The 18,258-nt window shown below is 42.1% G+C and overlaps 2 protein-coding genes across 2 annotated transcripts in view; one reads left to right on the plus strand and one right to left on the minus strand.

Annotated features, from left to right (window-relative positions):
* The window catches only part of LOC111965255 (T-cell surface glycoprotein CD4-like), an 18,456-nt gene extending 5,416 nt beyond the window's left edge, over positions 1 to 13,040 (plus strand). Inside the window, exons 2-11 of the mRNA XM_023989330.1 lie at positions 3,452 to 3,571; positions 8,585 to 8,655; positions 8,789 to 8,941; positions 9,333 to 9,488; positions 9,772 to 10,032; positions 10,218 to 10,616; positions 11,300 to 11,557; positions 12,100 to 12,206; positions 12,331 to 12,382; positions 12,781 to 13,040. Of these exons, the coding sequence (XP_023845098.1) occupies positions 3,555 to 3,571; positions 8,585 to 8,655; positions 8,789 to 8,941; positions 9,333 to 9,488; positions 9,772 to 10,032; positions 10,218 to 10,616; positions 11,300 to 11,557; positions 12,100 to 12,206; positions 12,331 to 12,382; positions 12,781 to 12,869 (1,563 nt within the window). The 5' untranslated portion in view covers positions 3,452 to 3,554 and the 3' untranslated portion in view covers positions 12,870 to 13,040. The remainder of the gene's footprint in view (positions 1 to 3,451; positions 3,572 to 8,584; positions 8,656 to 8,788; positions 8,942 to 9,332; positions 9,489 to 9,771; positions 10,033 to 10,217; positions 10,617 to 11,299; positions 11,558 to 12,099; positions 12,207 to 12,330; positions 12,383 to 12,780) is intronic.
* A 1,587-nt stretch (positions 13,041 to 14,627) lies between these two features.
* Positions 14,628 to 18,258, minus strand: part of LOC111965250 (CD209 antigen-like protein E) — a 7,653-nt gene continuing 4,022 nt past the window's right edge. Inside the window, exons 3-7 of the mRNA XM_023989323.2 lie at positions 17,848 to 18,011; positions 17,339 to 17,602; positions 16,267 to 16,424; positions 16,015 to 16,136; positions 14,628 to 15,134 (exon numbers count right to left, since the gene is read on the minus strand). Of these exons, the coding sequence (XP_023845091.2) occupies positions 14,966 to 15,134; positions 16,015 to 16,136; positions 16,267 to 16,424; positions 17,339 to 17,602; positions 17,848 to 18,011 (877 nt within the window). The 3' untranslated portion in view covers positions 14,628 to 14,965. The remainder of the gene's footprint in view (positions 15,135 to 16,014; positions 16,137 to 16,266; positions 16,425 to 17,338; positions 17,603 to 17,847; positions 18,012 to 18,258) is intronic.

Here is an 18,258-nt window from a genome sequence, read left to right on the forward strand (position 1 = left end):
TTCGGTAATGACTTTGTGTGGTGTGTGCACAACACCTTCAAATCGTTAGGTCTCTGACTAACGAGGGAGTCCTCACTTTCAGGTGTTTTCCACAGGAGATTTTTTTTGTCAATTTTTTATGTTTTCTCATTCCCATGCTGCATCAGAAAAGGTAATGACAACAAACGTTGAATGTTTGGGAATCTGAGACAACGTGTATTTCTGTGGGTCAATGCATAACATATCTTACTGTATTTGAGCTTTGAACTGGTTTTGCAGTCTCAAAAAAAATTTAAAGTGAGGATGATGATGTCCTTGAACCAGTACATTTTCGACAGAGGTCCTACGCCTAACTTCTGTATTGATGCCTAGAGTGTTAGTAAAACCGTTCTCAARACCKTTATACATGCAGCATTCTAAAGTCCTACCAAAAGGCCCAAGTAGGGGATAATTCAGAGACCGGGAGTGTTCAACCCTTTTTTCAGTTAATCTCAGAACAGAGCACGGCAGACAAAGAGAGCATGAAAGAATGCAAACATCAGAGAGAGATGAGACGTGAGTGACTTGTTTGTTTGGTGCTTGTTGTGGTTCTTGTCTCCAAACCACCTGCTGCAGTGCTTCTCTAGTAAAGGTAACTCTTCAGTTGARAAATGGCTTTAGTGRCCATAGAACATGAAGTAAATTGTARTCAAACACACAYATTTCATGGTGCTAGATAGAAAACAGGTTCTCGTTAGAAAACGCTATGATMATTCTTGCCCACACTCAAAGGTATAAACACATTGTGAACCTTTGTCAGATCTACCTGTTTGTCCTTGCCTATGTATTTCACTTAGAAGATGGTCTTGAACGCTTAGACAGTTTTTTTGTGTGTCATCTAGTAGAGTCTCTTATCCAGAGCGACTTACAGGAGCAATTAGAGTTAAATGCTTTTGCTCAAGGGCACATTCAACAGAATTTTAACCTAGTCGGCTCAGCGATTTAAACCAGCGACCTTTCAGTTACTGGCCAAACAGTCTTAATCGCTAGGCTACCTGCCGCCCATGTTCTCTTTCCCATAAAGACACAGTTAAGCCAACATACTATTGAAAATCCCCAAAAATTGGATTGAACGTTGGATACTTTTTGTTGTTGACTTTTAGGCTGTCGTGTCTYTACCAAGACAAGTCTTGAAATGCCTTTACGTGGACAAGTTACGCGAGCACATCTCAAGTTTATCCCTAAACTTCAGCTCTAAGAGTTAGTTTCATATACAGTAACTTGTAATGCAGGTAGTTAGGGACACATAGATTAACAGGTGGTATATGGGGTTCTGGGGTTCTACTGTAGTTTTGAGTGCACACATGATCCCACTTTCTGCAAAGCTATGTACTAAGGAGGGTATATACAGCATGGAGAGGCACATGTGAAGTGAACACAGGTGTTTCTTCACCCRAGACAACGGTTAGAACCTGCTAGGCTTTTTAAAAAAGTGATAAAATAGGGTACGCACTAGATTCAAGGGATATATTGAACTTAGTAAAACATACAATCATAGTTGTAGAGTGAAAGAGAAAAGTGCCATCAAGCTTCAATTCACTCTATTACATTTAGTAAATTTTTTCAACTTCATTGAGGTACCATCGATGAATGATTATGCATGACTCTTTGCATTTTTTTTGTATTTGAAAGAACATTTTTGTTATTGGTTATTTTTTTGTTATTCTCAATGTGGAATGAGGTTTCTACTGTAGGAGATTGTCCTCACACGGGGCACAAATTGTGCAAGGGACGCTCCTCACACGGGGCACCAATTGTGCAAGGGACGCTCCTCACACGGGGCACCAATTGGATAAGGTGCGTTATGAATTGCGAATTTTGAGTTATATACATGAGTTTGGAATCATTGTGAAGAGGATGGAAGTCATTTTATTATCTTGTAAAAGTTGTGACTCTAGGTAGGAAATTGAATATCATTGAATACATTGTTCAAGGTGTATGTATGATTATGAGTAACAATAGCACGACTCTTTGGTCAATGTTAAATACGTAGCGTACTGGTACAGTCGCATCAAATCTGTGGGAACATTTAAAGACGCAATCTACAATAGTTCCTGCTGTTCAATGGTCATTTCAATTAATTACATAGTCTACGTTCAACTGCTCTTATTCATGTACCCAGTCTTGTGACGTTACCGTGTTGCTTTTACCAACAAAAAAAAGATCAACCAAATCACATGAAATATGAATTCTTCTTTAAATTTTTCACTTGTTCATGTGTGGAAATGTAGGCTACAAATCTGAGCGTGTGTTTGTGGGGAAATGATTACATTTCATAACCAAAAATGGTCTGAYGGTGGTCATTAGAATAAGGATGGATTATGCGCTTTCAAAATGGATCGTGCTAAATATGGTGTTATCTTTTTCAAGGATTCAGTACCACAGAWTCATTGGCCAGGTCCATTTGTCTTTCAGTGGTCAGCTTTTTTGATGAAGCTTTTTCAGAGCATTCTTGTAATCTCTTAAATGTGATGCTTTGTTAAACTTTGWATATTTCAAAGGCCTACTWATCTGATTCAGGCCTATAATCAGTACACCGAGTTAACCTTTTACTGCAGTGGGCTAAATCAGGGTCGCACAGAGTGTTTCTGCGTAGTCTTGAACACATCTACTTTGAAACAAAAGCACACACCTCAAACACAGGGTTATCGGCTTAGAAAAAGAAGACACCTGAGATGTATTMSATTTTGAGTTTGCATCCCAATATTACGCTTTATATGCATCACAGAAGACTGAAATAAAACAAAACCGTTTGTCATAGAAACACCGTATTTTCAGATTTTTATTTAAAAAAAAAATGAAATTATGAAAAATATGAATAACATAATTTGACTGCAATATATATATGTAGCCCTTTCCTGCAGTCAAATTATGTTATTCATATTTATATATATATATATATATATATATATATATATATATTGATGTCAGTTTTGGTATTTTTAATGATTCAACAAACATGTGCTGCAGGCACACAGTTTCATGTTTAAACTGTTGTTTGGCTATATACAATGAAACAAGAGAGATACGTATTTGTGTGTGTTTCTAGATTGCTTGTTTCTCTCTGCTGATTTATGTTCTGTCTAATGTAGATGAAACCTGTGACCGGGCAAAACATTTGTAATTTTATGGCCCGAGCGAAGCAATGTAAGGTGAACAACGACTGGCAGAAGTACATCAAATTGACTGACTATTGTTGACATGTGGGTTAGAATAATATTAATGATGATGATAACAACAAAGAATATAATAATAATGGTCCAAATAATAACTATTACGTAGCCTATTTTGTTATTACCGGCTGTTWCTGAGCTAAAATGCTAGCGAAAAATTTTGCTGACATAATCCACCCTTTCTTCAGCCAATTAAAAATATCACTGCTTTGGTCTTAATGCAATTGACCAATAACTGTGCATTTCCTGATTCCTTTTAGACCAATCAGTAGTGAGGGAGGTGCAACAGGGTTTAAAAGCAAAGGTGTTTCTCTGAAAATCAACATTTCCGCCTGSCTCTTCATCGTTGGCGAGGGACTCTCAATGCTATCCGGCCGAACGTAAGTATAGAAACGGATGTTAACTGAGATGCTAGATGTAATATGGTATAATAGCTCTCGATGATCATTGAATTGTGGTAAACAATGTGAAAGTATGGATGTAGTAACTCTATTAATCATTGTTATGACTGCTCGTAGTAGACCATCGAGTGTTTAAATCAGACAGCTATCTTTACAGAGAAAACACATGTGGGTTTCTTCTGCATTAACGAATGCAGAATATTGCACTTTCATAAAATGTTACATGCTGTCCTATAGCGTATGCCCACTTTGCATTCACAGGAAAGTAAAACCTGTTAACTTAACCTTAAACTAGAATAAGAGAGGTAACAAGTGCGTTTCAGATAAACGTTGAAATGGCGGTCAACCCAATGTATTTGTCCACTGATGTGTTTACCTGTCGTGYTACCACGGTAAATAGACATTTCATGGTTTCATTGCCATTGCATTTTACCACATTTCGCAGACATTTCATGGTGACTTTTTAATGTACCGTAAAGGCCCTCTCTGAACTGATGCTCTCACACCAGAGACACTCCTCTTTGCGCTAGGCCTATCTGGTCCCAYTGAAATTCAATCCCCTGGTTYACAGATGTGACATGGCTATACACACCTCACATACAAGTCATGACGGTTCAACARTTATACTCATATTACTTATACTGTGGGGAAGAATGATTTAGTCCAATTTTACACTCCATCATATGTTTTGTACTGTGTACAATTCAATTGCAGGGATCAGGATCAGAGTTACACTACCTTAAAATGGGAGACAATTCTGTAAGATTATTCCTTCACCTTTTTACATAGACGGGATCCTGTCCTCCCTCCCCCTCCCTTCCCCTTCGCATCCCCCTCTCTCTTTTTGCTGTTTAACCTCCGCCCTGACCACAGACACGATCATCTGCTTTTCTGGGTTAACTGTTCAGGTGCGATCTCTCTCTCTCTCTCTCTCTCTATCTCTCTCTCTTCCTCTCTCTCTATCACTTGTCCCCTCTCTCTCTCTCGCTCTGTCTTGCTGTCCTCTGTCTTGCTCTATCGCTTCTATATAGCTCTATACTTCCTCTTCCTCCAGAACCTCACTACTTGTCTCTCATATCCCACTGCCGTTACTAACCTCAACAGACAGATAAGACTTACAAAGTTTAGAGGTGAGGAATGGCCTACACAAATATTTCAAAACATTTCTCAAAACATATTTTATCTCATCATATAATGTATTGTACTACAACAATTAACATAGGTCTAACAGCTGGCCTGAATTAAATAACATTTTAGTTACACAAACTACTGCCTGATATCTCTATCTAACTTTGATCTTAAAAACATGTAAAGTMATTTTTATAAAGAGAAAGGCAAAAGGGAGACACATTCCCCTGTCCTTTAGTAGCAGGAGATGAAGTAGAATGATGAGGTGAGGTTGTCGTGAAAAGAGATAGGAACGACGAAGGCCAAGATGAGTTTCGCCATCTTGACGAAGGCCGAAAAGTCAAAATGCTTCCAAGCTTTTTAGAATATTTTTATGCCACTTAAAATAAAGGAATTTTCATATTATGAAGAGTCAGGCTAATAAATAAAAAGGAAAACTCCAGCACATTGCTATTTTTTTAATTTTTTTTTAATGGTTTCAATAAACCTTAATCTGGGTCCATAACGACTGGATATATATTTTCCCCCATACACCTGCTGATACTTATTTGGGTGCTTATCAGTGCATTCGGAAAGTATTCAGACCCCTTCACTTTTTCCAAATGTTCTTACATTACAGCCTTATTCTAAAATTGATTACATGTATTTCCCCTCATCAATCTACACACAATACCCCGTAATGATAAAGTGAAAACAGGTTTTTAGAACATTTTGCAAATTTATAAAAAAKACTTATTTACATAAGTATTCAGACCCTTTGCTATGAGAATCGAAATTGAGCTCAGGTGCATCCTGTTTCCATTGACTATCCTTGAGATGTTTCTACATCTTGATTGGGTTCCACCTGTAGTAAATTCAGTTGATTGGACATGATTTGGAAAGGCACACACCTGTCCATATAAGGTCCCACATTTGACAGTGAGGTTGTCCGTAGAGATCCGAGACAGGATTGTGTCGTGGCACAGATCTGGGGAAGGGTACCAAAAATGTTCTGCAGCATTCAAGGTCCCCAAGAACACAGTGGCCTCCATCATTCATTAAATGGAAGAAGTTTGGAACCACCAAACCTAGAGCTGGCCAAATTGAGCAATCGGGGGAGAAGGGCCTTGGTTAGGGAAGTGACCAAGAACCCGGTGGTCACTCTAACAGAGCTCCAGAGTTGCTCTATGGAGATGCGAGAACCTTCCAGAACGAAAACCATCTCTGCAGCACTCCACCAATCAGGCCTTTATGGTAGAGTGGCCAGACGGAAGCCACTCCTCAGTAAAAGGTAGCCTGCTTGGAGTTTGTYAAAAGGGATGTGAAGGACTCTCAGACCATAAGAAACAAGATTCTCTGGTCTGATGAAACCAAGATTGAACTCTTTGGCCTGAATGCCAAGCGTCACGTCTGGAGGAAACCTGGCACCATGCTGGCACCATCCCTACAGCATCATAGGGGCGGCAGGTAGCCTAGTGGTTAGAGCGTTGGACTTGTAACCGAAAGGTTGCAAGATCGAATCCCTGTGCTGACAAATATCTGTTGTTCTGCCCCTGAACAAGGCAGTTAACCCACTGTTCCTAGGCCGTCATTGAAAATAAGAATTTGTTCTTAACTGACTTGCCTAGTTAAATAAAGGTTCAAATATAGTCATTCTGTGGGGATGTTTTTCAGCGGCAGGGACTGGGAGAATAGTCAGTATCGAGGGAAAGATGAACAGAGCAAGTACAGAGAGATCCTTGCAGGAAAACCTGCTCCAGAGCACTCAGGACCTCAGACTGGTTCACCTTCCAACAGGACAACAACCCTAAGCACACAGCCAAGACAATGCAGGAGTGCCTTCAGCCAGAGTTCAGACTTGAACCCGATCGAACATCTCTGGAGATGCCTGAAAATAGCTGTGCAGCGAAACTCCCCATCCAACCTGACAGATCTGCAGAGAGGAATGGGAGAAACTCCTCAATTACAGGTGTGCTTGGGGGTGTTTGAGGGTGTAATCACTTGGGGCTGTAATCACTGCCAAAGGTGCTTCAACAAAGTACTGAAAATACAAAATACTTATGTAAATGTGATATTTCAGTTTATTTCTTTCTTTTTTTGCAAAAATGTCTAATAACCTGTGTTTGCTTTTTCATTATGTGTGTAGGAAATGTGGGGAAAAAACAATGGAATCTTTTTTTAAACAAAATGTGGAAAAAGTCAAGGAATCTGAGTACTTTCCGAATGCACTAGTCCTATTTCACAYGTGTGAATRKTTTTTTTTGCATATCCCAACTTCCCCTGAGACACCCTCAGAGAGTGGGGTCACGGCCAGGGTCTGCCATTATCAACAGCCACCCTGGAGCAATTAGGGTTAAGTGCCTTGCTCAAGGGCACATCGACAGATWTTTTTCAGTTATTGGCCCAACGCTACTATCGCTAGGCTACCTGCAACCCATATGGTAGCACTTGCCCGGGTAGCAAGTTCCCTTTCTAACACACTATAAAGAGTACCTTGATCCTTGAGTTTTATTTGACCAAGATAACAATCTACTACTAGTATATTGTTGTGTAGTCCTCCCCAGTAGACACCCTTCTGTCTTCTCCACGATAACGTTGGATAACATGCCAGCTCACGGCAGTTATAACTGTGTTTTATTAATGCACATATTCGTAGTTTGGCGGAGCAATTCTACAATGTTARATTCAGTAGATCATGATCATCCCCTAAGGGGAAATCGTTTGCGGCGCTAGTTGCCAAAACACACAACACACGAAACAGTTGAAACCCGATGAGCACTTTGGATGCGATTATATTACGTTCTTTAAATTGCTCCTGATAACTCTATGCTACCTTTAAGTGCACATCCCTGTCACGACAGCCCAAACTGTTACATTCGTCAGGAGCTGACTGTACTCCGTTCACACACAGGTTAAAGCATTGAGATGAAACGAGAGTAAAAGGTGCAGAATGCTTCAGACAAATTCTGACAGTACCCACAACACACCTATGACTAAAACGCACACGCACGCACACACACACACACACACACACACACACACACACACACACGTTCACACACACGCATGCATGTACACACAACACAGAAAACAGAATAAACAACTACCATAGACCACACTCCCAGTGTACGACTGCCATTGTGGTCTTTTTTTTCTTCCATCAAGCGTGGAGAAATCCGCCTTTCGTGGAATAGAGGAGGAAGGGAGGGGGTGTGTGAGTGAGCGGGGAGGAGAGGAGGTGAGGATATGGATACGAATCTACACTTCGTGAAATCAGGGTCCACCACAGCCTCAGCATTCGCCCCCTCTCTCTTCTCCCCCATCCCTCTCTCTTTTTTTGTGTCTCAACCAAAGCCCACCACAAAGCTACTGCTTCTCTCCCTCCACCTTTCTTCGTTCTTCCTCTTCTTTGTGTCTGTCTCTCAACTTCTCTAAATCAGAGACCACCACAAACCCCGTCCTTTTTTTTTTTTTTTTACTCTGACAACCAGAATCACTGTCATGTGAATGGGAATCAGTCGGGGTTAATGTACTCAAATTTCAGTCAAGTAAATGAAATCAATTTMAAATGTGAATCAGTGAATTTATCTAAATGCATGTGTTTTCARTGGGTAAAAGATGGCGTTTACAGTACATGACGAAAGGGAGGAACAGAAATTGGGTCTCTTCAATTACAGTTATTGCTGACATCAAAATACCGTGATACTGTAGGATATAAAAAGTATAGCTATATGTTATTGTTTTACCTTTTATATTCCAAGAAGAAGCGATACTACTTGATGTGAACTGTTGGTTTCTTTCCTACAGTATTTGATTTTGGATGACAGGAAATACATGACTATAGCAAGTCGCCTTATTCAGCTTTTGTTGCTCTTTTGTTTTCAGGAGAAGGTACAAAATGAAGTATGTTTCTGGATTCCTTTCAATCGTTATTACTTTGTTCTTCTCCTCAACAGGTAAGAGAGAATTTTCGGAAAGTGTTTATACTCTAGGTTATATTATATAGCAACAGATACATTTCTGTAAAGGTAACTTACTACTTGGACATAAAGTATATATATATATCTTGCCTTCTGTGTTCTCCCTCAGGGGCTGAAGATGTGGTGGTGTATGGTCAGGTGGGAGGGACGGTCACACTCCCCATATTGAAGTGGGGTTCAGAAAAGGTGTCGGTACAATGGTACTTTGGGAAGGACACCCAATCTATGATATTCCGCAACGCCCAGGGTCGAGAGACGACAGGTGAGTGAGATTAGTGCTAGAGGGTATCCAGCTTTAATCAACCGTGACCTTTTTTTGAGCCAGAAACATATTGAGCAAAACAGTACCTGATAGTTGGCAGTATTTTTTTATTTTATTTTTTATTTTTTTACCTGATTTTGACTAGCTTACAATTTGAGGGTTGCTGGCGTCAGAATATCAGGTGCCTACTACTGTTGTTCTCTTGAGCACTTAACCCATGACCTGCTCAGGGTTACTGCTCCGCCTCTGCAGGTAGCCCTCTGCCACTTCCACGTTCTCATATGTTTGTGTGGTGTCCAGGTGGGTTGGGAATAATATAAGACAGCAAGAAGACACATTTCTCATTCACACTACTACTACTACTATTAATCACTTGATTATTGACATGCAGCTYCACAGTGGGAAGGCAGGCTGTCTCTGTCCAAGWCGGACTTCTCCCTGATCATCAACAACATCAGACTGGAGGACTTCAACTCCTTCAAATGTGAACTGAAAGATTTCATACCAACACCATTTCCCTCAGTCACCATATTCAGACTGTCCCGTGGTAAGTGCAGAGTGAAAGAGAGAAGGGATTCCTGTGTCTCATGTCTGTTATGGGAAAGATGAGGAAGGAAATGGGACATTGTGTTCTGTCACCATCATGTGGGCGAAACAAGTACTGCACACGCATGTATACAAATGTACCTTTGTTTACCCCTCCTCTCTCTCTCTGTCTCTCTCTCCCTCTCTTTCTCTTGGGCACTCTCTCTCTCTTTCTCTCTCTGTCTCTCTTTCTCTCTCTGTCTCTCTATTTCTCTCCCTCTCTCTCTCCATCTCTCCTCTCTCAGTGAGTGTACAGCCAGTCTCTCCCCTGTTGGCTGGGAAGAATCTTAATCTGAAGTGTGACATAAAAGAAATAGTTGAGGGGACACAGAGAAGATGGCTTAATCCCCAGAAACAGGACCTGAACGAGGACAAGCGTGTCCAGATCGGAGATGACAGCAGCCTGACAGTAATGAAGGTCACTGGCCAAGACCATGGAGAGTGGACCTGTGTGGTGACATACAAGGGCAGGGAAGCCTATGCCAACACCCCTGTTACTGTAATAGGTAAGTGTTAAATTTTATGATCTTCTAGATTATGGTTTATGGTCTTGTAGATTAAATAATTTCCCCTCAAGAGGTAAAATGTCTTCAGACTGAGGTTAAACTGTCCCTTTCCTATCTCTGTCTCTCATTCTCTCTCCCCTCTCTCTCGCTCTCTCTCACTCTCTCACTCTCTCTTCCCTTCTCAGACCTYTTCCCTGCTCATCCACAGCCTATCTACACCTCTGTCTCCCCCCTCTCTCTTCTCCATTTGCCATGTTTCTTTTCCATTCCTCTTCCTCTATCCTGGTCAGACAGCCAGGAAAAGGGCATCCAGGGAGGCCGCTGGACCTTTAMCCCAAGCCCAGCGGCAGGCTCCCTCACTGGGGTTGTCCAGACCCTCGTCAACCTCTCCCTGGGGCCTCCATTAGCCTGGGTGGTCAATCAGAAGAGAAGGCTGGATGTCTCAGCCCTGCARACGAATAATCGAAACCTCTCCCTGTCAAAGAAAGGGGTGACGGTGGGGGACAGGGGCGAGTACACCTGCGTTGTGGAGTTCCAGAGGGACGACACCCTGAAGAGAGAAATGCGTGTGGAGGTGCTACAGTGTAAGTAAAGCTTTGTGGCAGTCCTGAAAAATGTCCTTCTCCTTCCTTCCTACCTTCTTTACTTCCTAACTTTGTTGCTACCTTCCTTCCTCCCTCCTTTAACTCTTCCCTTACTTATTTCCCCCTTCTTTCTGCCTACAAAGTGAGGAGTGGCAAATCCCTTTGATTTGTCAGCGCTCAATTGTTCAATCAGTACCTCCCGACATCTCTCTAACCTTCCCTTCCTCCCTCTCTATCCCTCTATCCCTCTTTCTCCCTTCATTGTCATTCAAACCCGCCAGACCATCGTCATGGCAATGCTATTCCCCCTTTCTATGCTTCTGTTTATTGCACCCAGACAGTTTTCTCATCTCCTTCTGTCGTTCATTGGGAACAGTCTGTCCCCGGTATATTGTGTCCTGTGTCTAATTCAGTGGATAATACACTTGTCTGGCTCCACTTGTTTTAATAGGGTATAATATAATGAGGTTTCTCTCTGCCAGGATAATATGCCAGCTGAATGGATACTAATAAAAAAAACGTGTTCTCCACGTTTTTGTAAAAAAAGATATATTTTGTCTGTCTGCCTTTTTTTCACATCAAAAAGGTGAATTTTCTTTCTTTCTCTGTCTGTCTCGATCTCGCTCACACTCTCTCTCTCTCTCTCTCTCTCTCTCTTGCTCTCTCTCTCTCCTCCTGTCCAGTGTTAACCTCTCCAGTTTCAGTGGCCTTTGTAGGTCAGGAGGTCAACCTCACCTGTACCCTGGGCCAGCCTCTGACCTCTGACCTGGAAGTGAAATGGATCCCACCACATCACTCATCCCTCCTCCCTTTAGGCTCCTCCCCCCACCCCACCCTTCTCACCATCCCCGAAGCGACGTATGGAGATGGTGGGWGGTGGAGGTGTGAATTGTGGAGGAACAAAACCAAGCTGACGTCAGTGGAGATCACACTGAAGATCGGTGAGGAAGGAGAAACAGGAAGTGACATGGTCAGGATGTGGTTAGGGTGCGTGGTCAGTGTGTGTGTAGAGGTTAGGTTGTGACTATTGAGGTTAGGGTGTAATTAGCCTCACTGGCCAGTGGCCACGCTTACTGYAGCACTTTAAACAGTATAGTACCACAGTACTACTACAGTAATTAAGTACAATGTACTTATAGCAGACAGTAATATAAGCCTGTAAAGAAGGAAGCTCTGGTGTGTGCTTTGCACACCTACCTTACGGGTATGCTATTCAGTGTGTGGTTATAAGCATAGAGGTATATTTCAGTAAAGCCTACCCATAAATACAATATATCATTTTGAAAAAATGATAATACTATTATTGAAAACCACATACTGTCATATACGTTAATACATCTTTATTGGTTTGATAGGCTGTATAGTTATCAGTGTAAATGTAAAGTTATCAGTGTAAATGTAAAGTTATCAGTGTAAATGTAAAGTTATCAGTGTAGAACTTGCATACTGATTCTGTTTCTCTTGATGTTGTTCTGACGGACAGAGCGAGTCCCCATGGACGTGTGGCTGTTGGTCACCATCTGTGCCGCAGCCGTCATCTTCGTCCTCCTCCTCAYCCTCACTGTCATCCTCATCCGACGCCACAGACAGGTACAGTTTGGTGATTTAATCAGATATTTAGTTTTGCTTAAAAATGTACTCACTACCTCTTACATTTTGTGTCTTGTTGGTAGTGTTACTGAGCTTTCATGTGTGTGTTTCTGTCGGTTTTCAGCGGGTGATGATGCCCAGACGTGGCAAACGCAGAGATTCTGCAACTGCAAAGAGTGAGTGTAATTTCCTGCGAACACACGCTCGCGCGCTCACACTCATTCACACACACACACACACACACACACACACACACAACACACACCACACACACACACACACACAACACACACACACACACACACACACCACACACACACACACACACACACACACACACACACACACACACACACACAAAAGTCTGTATATTGGCCTTGAATGTGCAGAGTTGTTCAAGATGACGCGTGTTCAAGGTAGAAGCCTAAACTTTTTTGCCTCTCTTGCCAACTACATTTTTGTTGCACTATCTGTTGCACCTCCCATATTATCTGTTGCACTCCCATATTTGAGAAATACTGTATGAGAATGGTTATTTACAGTGTGAACCATTCTGTTTTCCTCTTGTTACAGCCCCCAAACCAAAAGGATTCTACAGAAACTAGAGATATCGTACAGACCGGAACCCTGTCAATGGACAATGTGTCTACTATTTTGTCTTAAGCTATTCTATTCTGATAAAAAAGAAAAACCAAAAGGACAAAAGAAGCAAGAAAGAAGAGGTTTTCATGTGATATTTGATAATAGATTTCACAAGTGTATATTGTCATGCTTTATGACCTATGATTGAGCTACAATTGAACAAATACTGTATATAAATATGTATAGCTACTGTCACTTTTGTATTTTCTGTACACTGAGCTTACAAAACATTAAGAACACAGCTCTTTCCATGACATAGACTGACCAGGTGAATCCAGGTGAAAGCTATGATCCCTTATTGATGTCACTTGTTAAATCCACAATGGGTTGTGTACGTGTGCCATACAGATGCTGAATGGGCAAGACACAAAATGTAAGTGTCTTTGAACGGGGTACTGGTAGTAAGTGCCAGGCGCACCGGTTTGTGTCAAGAACTGCAACACTCCTGGGTTTTTCAAGGTCAACAGTTTCCTGTGTGTATCGCAGTGGAGGCTCCTCAGAGAGGAAGGGGAGGACCATCCTCCTGAGTGTATATTGAAACATCATTTAAAAAAATCATTTTTAGATAAAACTATACTAAATATATTCATGTCACTAAATAGTTGATTAAAACACACTGTTCTGAAAGGAAGGTCTACAGTAGCCTCAGAAGCACTCTGTAGGTTAGCACCATGGTGTAGCCGGAGGACAGCTAGCTTCTGTCTTCCTAGCTTCTTTTTTTTTCCTGGTCACAGACAGCTGATGTGTTGTGCACTGAAGTCCACAAGCAAAGGGGAGGAGAGCGCGTAGATAGTCCCGAGAAGGAGTTATATATATACAACGCGCAGAGTGATCATGCTGTTTTTATGTGGCTGCTATGAAAGTGAACTGTGTTTGTGTGTGATCAGGGAGTATTCATTCCGTTGATTTCTGTTGAAAAACGTTTCTTAAAATGAAAGCAAACAGAACGAAACGGGGATAAACATACTTGAATTCGTCCAATAGAAACTCTCATTTGCAACTGTTGGACTAATGATTACACCTTAGATCGGCTAGATGCAGGCAAGAGTGTGCAAGGCGGTATTGAATGTGCCACTGTCTGTCACCTTGATTAACAAAAATGATCTCGAGCTGTTGTAGCAACCTCATGATGGGTACAGGGAAAATTTGAGGATCATGTAGTAGCCTAAGCCTATCAATGTTACATTGAACTGGGTGAATGGAATATGAATGACAGTCATCCAATATGCTGTAATAGAAGTTAGGCCATGTTCATAAAAAAAKWATCATCCTCCCTCATCTTAAAMGGCACCGACCGCCACTGATATCAAGAATGGTCCACCACCCAAAGGACATCCAGCCAAACTGTTGGAATCATYGGAGTCAACATGGGCCAGCATCCCTGTGGAGCGCTTTTCGACACCTTGTRGAGTCCATGTCACGACAAGCTGAGGCTGTTCTGACGGGGTGCAACTCAATACTAGGAAGGCGTTCCACACTTTTTGGTATACTCAGTGGATATTGCATAGCACTCTGTTTTAGAGTCCATTATTTACCGAATATTTTATTAAGAGAATGGGATAGCATCTTAATATTATAGTTTCTTACGGTTTCAGGTGGTGTGAGCAGACTGCTGCGTGATCAGGATCGTTCCAAAGTTCTGCTGAATTGTTTGAATTAGTAACAGAGAAAATACAGGTGTTATTGTTGTTGTGTTATAGGACTGTAAGATAAAAATGTTCGATTGTGTTTAAATGATTGAATTAAACAAGAGTAAAAAAACAAGCAGTGACTGAGGGGTGACTGATTGGCAGCTTTATTGAAATACCTTCAGTGGTGGGTAGACACCAACACAAGTAGATACCAACTGTCACTTCATTTGTTTTGACTGATTATACATACCGTGACTGGGATTCAATCAAATGCACGTTGTAGAAATGCACATTGCATTTGACTTTAAAAGGGAATTTACACTTTATTACCACTGCGTTTACACTGAATTTGATTTCCTAAAACATGGGGGAAATTGCATTTAAAATGCACATTGTCAACAGTGCAACCCTACAATTCGCCTTCTATAATGAATCCCCGCCACTCTAAGTTAACTTCATGGTCAGCGGTGTCTTTCACCCGCTGATTCAAGCGGACGTAATGGGTACGGCATCCATTTGACAGATGCGGCGGTAGGTGAAGTCACAGGGCACGTCGGACCAGGCATGAGTGTTACTCTCCAGGACCGCACAGTCCTCACCGTCAACCCCACCGGAGACGTTGTTATCAGGCTCCAAGCTGCACTGTTTCCAGAAGCTATAGGGGAAAGGGAGGTAGGGGGAGAGAAAATATGACGGGCAGGATGGAATTGAAGTCACAGAGAGGGAGAGAGATGACAGAAAAAAAAGTAAAAAGGAGCGGACAAATAGTGGAGAAAAAAGGTTTGAGCAACTGAGATATTTTGAGTCGATGTTGTACGTGTCCTGTTGAGATTGTTGAATGGGTTGCAGACCCTACATACTGATAAAATAATTTAAATGTTGAAAGATAATGATTAAATAATTCCACTCTGTAGCCTTATAATTGTATGAAATTGATTAGAATCGTAAAATTATAATCTGAAGATGTGTGTAGTTTTAGTCAGAATTAGATGTAAACAATGTATCTGTATAGTGGGAAAACACAGACTGTCTGAGCAAGGCATAGCTTAGGGTTTGAACTTGTATGTGTTTGCCGAAGAAAAAAAAAGAGAACAATTAAACTGTGTTTGAACCGACCTGGCTAGGCCTCTGAGAAACTTATGATAGCATAGGGAGTACTTCTCAAGGTTCCCCTAATCTCGGGGGAATGGAACTGTCGGCTGGGTAGTGATACACAGTGGTGAGAACTATGGAGAAGGATAAAACTCACCTACTGTTTGTGTGTATGTATGTGCGTAGGATACCTACTGTTTGTGTGTATGTATGTGCGTAGGATACCTACTGTTTGTGTGGAAGTATGTGCGCAGCTATAAAATGGATGTCTTTGTATAATGGACTTCAGAACGTTCTCGTGAATAAACTGTACTAACCTTTTGCATAAGCTGAGTCTTTGACTAATTATTATTAAACCCATGGTCTTACAGATCTCGGGGATTGGTCAGAGCTATTGATTGTCAGTTATTATCATTGGGATAGAAAATTCTCGTGACACATACTTATTTGTGAGCGTTGTGTTGTCCACCCATCTCCAGTCCCCCTCCACCTCTCTGTCTGATAGGCCGATCCAGAAGTAGTTATTAAACCCACCAATCCTACTTGCCTCTTTTTCCAGGGCTTCCTATAAACAAACACGTGGTTACGATGAGAAGAGCACACACACACAAATGCACACACACACGCACACGCACGCACGCACGCACACGCACACGCACACGCACGCACACACACACACACACACAGTTTCTTACATGCACGTTCTTGCTGTGCAGGATGCTAAGGTGGCCGCCCATTGATGTACAATTGTCTCTGCTGCTCGGCCAGTCCATCTTGTCCTTACTGAGGTAGTAACATTTTTCATTTACCAGTACATGAAGCCATCCCTCAGGACACTCTTTGAAATTCACCACTATAAACCAGAATGAGAGAGAGGGAGAGAGAGAGAGAAAGAAAGAAAGACAGAAAGAGAGAGAGAAAAGGAGAGAGGGAGAGAGAGAGAAAGAAAGAGATTTGGATATAATTCTACCTTTGTACTGTATGATAGATTTAGTATTTACTATACCCAGCTGTGGGTTCATGTCCTGTGTCAAAGGTGGAATGTCCTTAGATTTATGAAAATGTTGCTGCAATACATTATGGAAATATTCAGAGAACTTGTAACGTCCTGACCAGAGTTCTTATGTGTTTTGCTTGTTTAGTGTTGGTCAGGGCGTGAGCTGGGTGGGAATTCTATGTTGTGTGTCTAGTTCGTCTGTTTCTGTGTCCAGCCTAATATGGTTCTCAACCAGAGACAGCTGTGAATCGTTGTCCCTGATTGAGAATCATATATAGGTGKCTTGTTTTGTGTTGGGSATTGTGGGTGGTTGTTACCTGTCTCTGTGTTTGTGTTCTGCACCAGATAGGTCTGTATCGGTTTGCCACTTGTGTTATTTTGTTTTGTATCGTGTTCACTGTTTATTTGTTTAATTAAACATGTTGAGCACTGGCTACGCTGCGTGTTGGTCCGATCCCTGTTTCACCCCCTCTTCTAGTGAAGAGAGGGAAGGCCGCCGTTACAGAACTTGATAGATTGGGGAATGGTATTAGGGCCACTAATCACATGAACCTGACCATGTGACCTCCTGGCCCTGTCCTAACCATCTGGGAACATACAGTATACAGCATATTTGATGGGATACGTTTAAACAAAGAAGCACTACCCACAATCACATAATGAGCAGTTATTTAGGAGATCAGTCATTTGTCCATCAGTGATTCTGTGCCGTCTGGTGGCAATGGAGTTATTTTCAAACACGTACATAGAGTTTTCTGGCTAGTGCTAACCTGTGGCAGAGCAGTTTTGTGCCAGGCTGTCATAGTCATCACGTAGGCGGCTGTAGCGACGCAGCACAGTACTCAGATTCAACCTCAGGGAGGCCAACTCTTCCTCAGGGGTCTCCACAGGTTGAGTGGCATTTGACAGGGGTTCTACAGCTGCCTGATTGGTGCTGATGGATACCAAGAGGCTAATCAGCACAAGGAGGATGGTCTGACACGTCAGAAGTCCTGCCCACTTCTTCCCCCCCTGGGAACCTGATTGGATTGATCAAAGAGAGAGCGCAACAGAGTTATATTATACAGTATACTGTACATGTCAGTCAGATGACAGTTTAACCTGACTAGAATTGAGGTGATAATTCATATTCCAGCAACAGTTCTACATACAGGATGTATTTTATAAGTCATTTCAATTAACCTAAATATTGTAACAAAGTGACTTGCCCAAATTTGATACACACAAATATGAACACGCACGCATACACACACATACGCACGCGCACATACGCACGCACGTCTACTGGCTGCGATTAGAGGCGGACGGTGGGTGTGGTGGCGGGCATGGGTGGCGGGGGTGGGTGGTGGCTGTTTCGGTGGGGGGGTTGCGGTTAGCGTGGGGTGCGTGGGGCTGGGGTGGTGTCGCGGCCGCCGGGATGCTCGGATATATACACCTTGAACTCTGAGTGGAAAGAGAGACCACATTCGATTATGAATGGTTAACTGATCGTGTACAGTGATATTACACAGGGAACATGGAGAACTTACCATTCTAAGCAAGGTAAATACACTTTCGGTCTACACCACTTGTGTGTGTGTGTGTGTGTGTGTGTGTGTGTGTGTGTGTGTGTGTGTGTGGTGTGTGTGTTGTGTGTGTGTGTGTGTGTGTGTGTGTGTTGTGTGTGTGTGGTGCGTGGTGCGTCGCGTGC

This window comes from Salvelinus sp. IW2-2015, linkage group LG6.1, assembly GCF_002910315.2.
Source record: "Salvelinus sp. IW2-2015 linkage group LG6.1, ASM291031v2, whole genome shotgun sequence".
In the NCBI taxonomy this organism is placed as follows: Eukaryota; Metazoa; Chordata; class Actinopteri; order Salmoniformes; family Salmonidae; genus Salvelinus; species Salvelinus sp. IW2-2015.